This window comes from Limulus polyphemus, unplaced genomic scaffold (assembly GCF_000517525.1).
Source record: "Limulus polyphemus unplaced genomic scaffold, Limulus_polyphemus-2.1.2 Scaffold4039, whole genome shotgun sequence".
Taxonomy (NCBI): domain Eukaryota; kingdom Metazoa; phylum Arthropoda; class Merostomata; order Xiphosura; family Limulidae; genus Limulus; species Limulus polyphemus.
In genome coordinates, this window is record NW_013669649.1 from 46538 (window position 1) to 48599 (window position 2062).

Sequence of the window (2062 nt, forward strand, 5' to 3'; positions counted from 1 at the left end):
TCTGACTAACATTACAAAAAATTGCAATGATGTGGTGCACATACACTCATCTTACTGTATCCAATAATATAAAACTGGTCTTTACAAAGTGACCTGTCTTGGCTTTGTCGTAGTGGACCAGTTTTTTGCAATTTATGGTCACATTTCAGATATAATTCATTACATATGTATATATATTATTACTATATATTTATAAATAAGTTCTTAAATTTCAATTATTTCTCTTAAAACATAAAATAGTAAATAAAGAAATATAGAAAACGATGATCTCTACTATTTACGATTGTAAAGAAGTTTGTACTTGCTTGCCTTATCTTGTATGGTAAGCCTTGCCGAATTTCACACGTGAAAAATGTAAAACAAAATAATTTTTTTAAGTTTTATTTATGCATTTTTAAATAACCAAATATTATAAATTACTCTCTCAATATTACAAAATTCCACGCTAATTTATCAGGCTTACTGAAAATTATATTTGGGTCTAAAAATATTGTTTTTCAAACAAAATTTTCACTTACCCCTTCCTTCCGAGATTCAAATCAAAAGAAATAATCTCGGGAACTTCCCACTTTCAAGAGCCTAAGAAAACTACATGAGAGACATTCTGAGCTTTTGAATGGTTATAAACTCATGACAGAGCGAAGCGGGTGATGAAAGGAAGTATTTCCAAAACTGGAATAGGTGGGCGAGGCCACTACGTTTGATTCACTAAATATAGCTATATCCTAGCAAATAGAAAAGATAGGAGGTTCTTATCTTATATTCTAGATTGTCAATATCGGTAATTTGAGTTTCTAATTCATGATAAACTATAGACTTCATATTTCAATGTCACAAACATCTAACTTGAACCAAAGCTGCACTCAACATACCACATGACATACAGAAATCAATATTTAGGATTTTTTTTTAATATTTATTTTTAAACTAAGAAATTAGATAATGTATAATAATAAAATTTGAATTATAATCTACAAGGTGATACCAAACTTATTGGCATACATTCATTAAATGTATAAAACATATAAAATTAACCTACACAAGCAGGGGGAATAAAGCTCACAAATCTTTTGCCCATTGTCCCTCAGTACCACAATATCTTTAAGCAGTATCTCTCCACTACAAACCAAATGTGAAAATCTAAGGACAGTATCAATAATCATCTTCACTTTTCGAAAAACACCATCATGCCATTTCATTTCTTGATTTTGAACTGTAAGAAAATATATGTGTGAATACATATATAATTTTTTTTTCTACATCAGAACCTTAGTAAAAAATATTAAAATCTAAAGTAAATGTTAAATAATATTTGATCCAAGGAAATACAGCTTAAATTGAATTTTTAAAACAAATATTTGCAGGTACTTCAAAATAAAAAATAAGGAAACATTTGTTCACATCTCAGGTGGAAGAAAAAATAAAAAACTGCAATTCTTGAACTGAAGTTACATTTTCCAACCAAAGAATAAATGGCACCATAAACAATGCAAAGTATCAAAATATACATAATAAAAATATATTAACCCTAAACTACCAATGGAAGTTCACATACCTAACTGATTTGTTAAACACTTTTTGGAGCTATTTGTTATTAACTGCTTGTGATTTATGACCGTATTTATGGAGTTCCTACTAACCTTTGAGTCAAAAACAATTAAGCAAAAATAATAAATATATTGAAGTTAATCCCACTTATATCTGCTGAGGTACTCTACGCAATTTACATATAAATTAATGATTTCACTGAATCACAGGCTAAAACATAAAACTTCTCAATATAAAATAAAATGTAAATCTTATTGGTAGTGAATAATATAAAAAGCAAGCAGATAATATGAAAGTTAATTACTTATATTACTTTTCAGAAATAAAAACGTCATAATATACATGTAATGATGCATTTGACACATAATTTTAAATGTTAAATTCACAACAAAATTATTTGTTCACTCCCAAAAGTTAACATTTTCCTAAACTGAAAAATTTAATTCTAATCGATACTTACCTTCTCTCACAAAACAGCTTTTCTCGATTAGTACTGTCCTCTATTGGCAAAACT

General features: G+C 27.9%; 1 protein-coding gene across 1 annotated transcript in view; it reads right to left on the bottom strand.

Annotated features, from left to right (window-relative positions):
• The window catches only part of LOC106470493 (E3 ubiquitin-protein ligase rnf213-alpha-like), a gene marked incomplete at its 3' end in the record, with an annotated part of 77819 nt that overhangs the window by 46164 nt on the left and 29593 nt on the right, over nucleotides 1-2062 (bottom strand). Inside the window, exon 10 of the mRNA XM_022399108.1 lies at nucleotides 1040-1213. Within this exon, the coding sequence (XP_022254816.1) occupies nucleotides 1040-1213 (174 nt within the window). The remainder of the gene's footprint in view (nucleotides 1-1039; nucleotides 1214-2062) is intronic.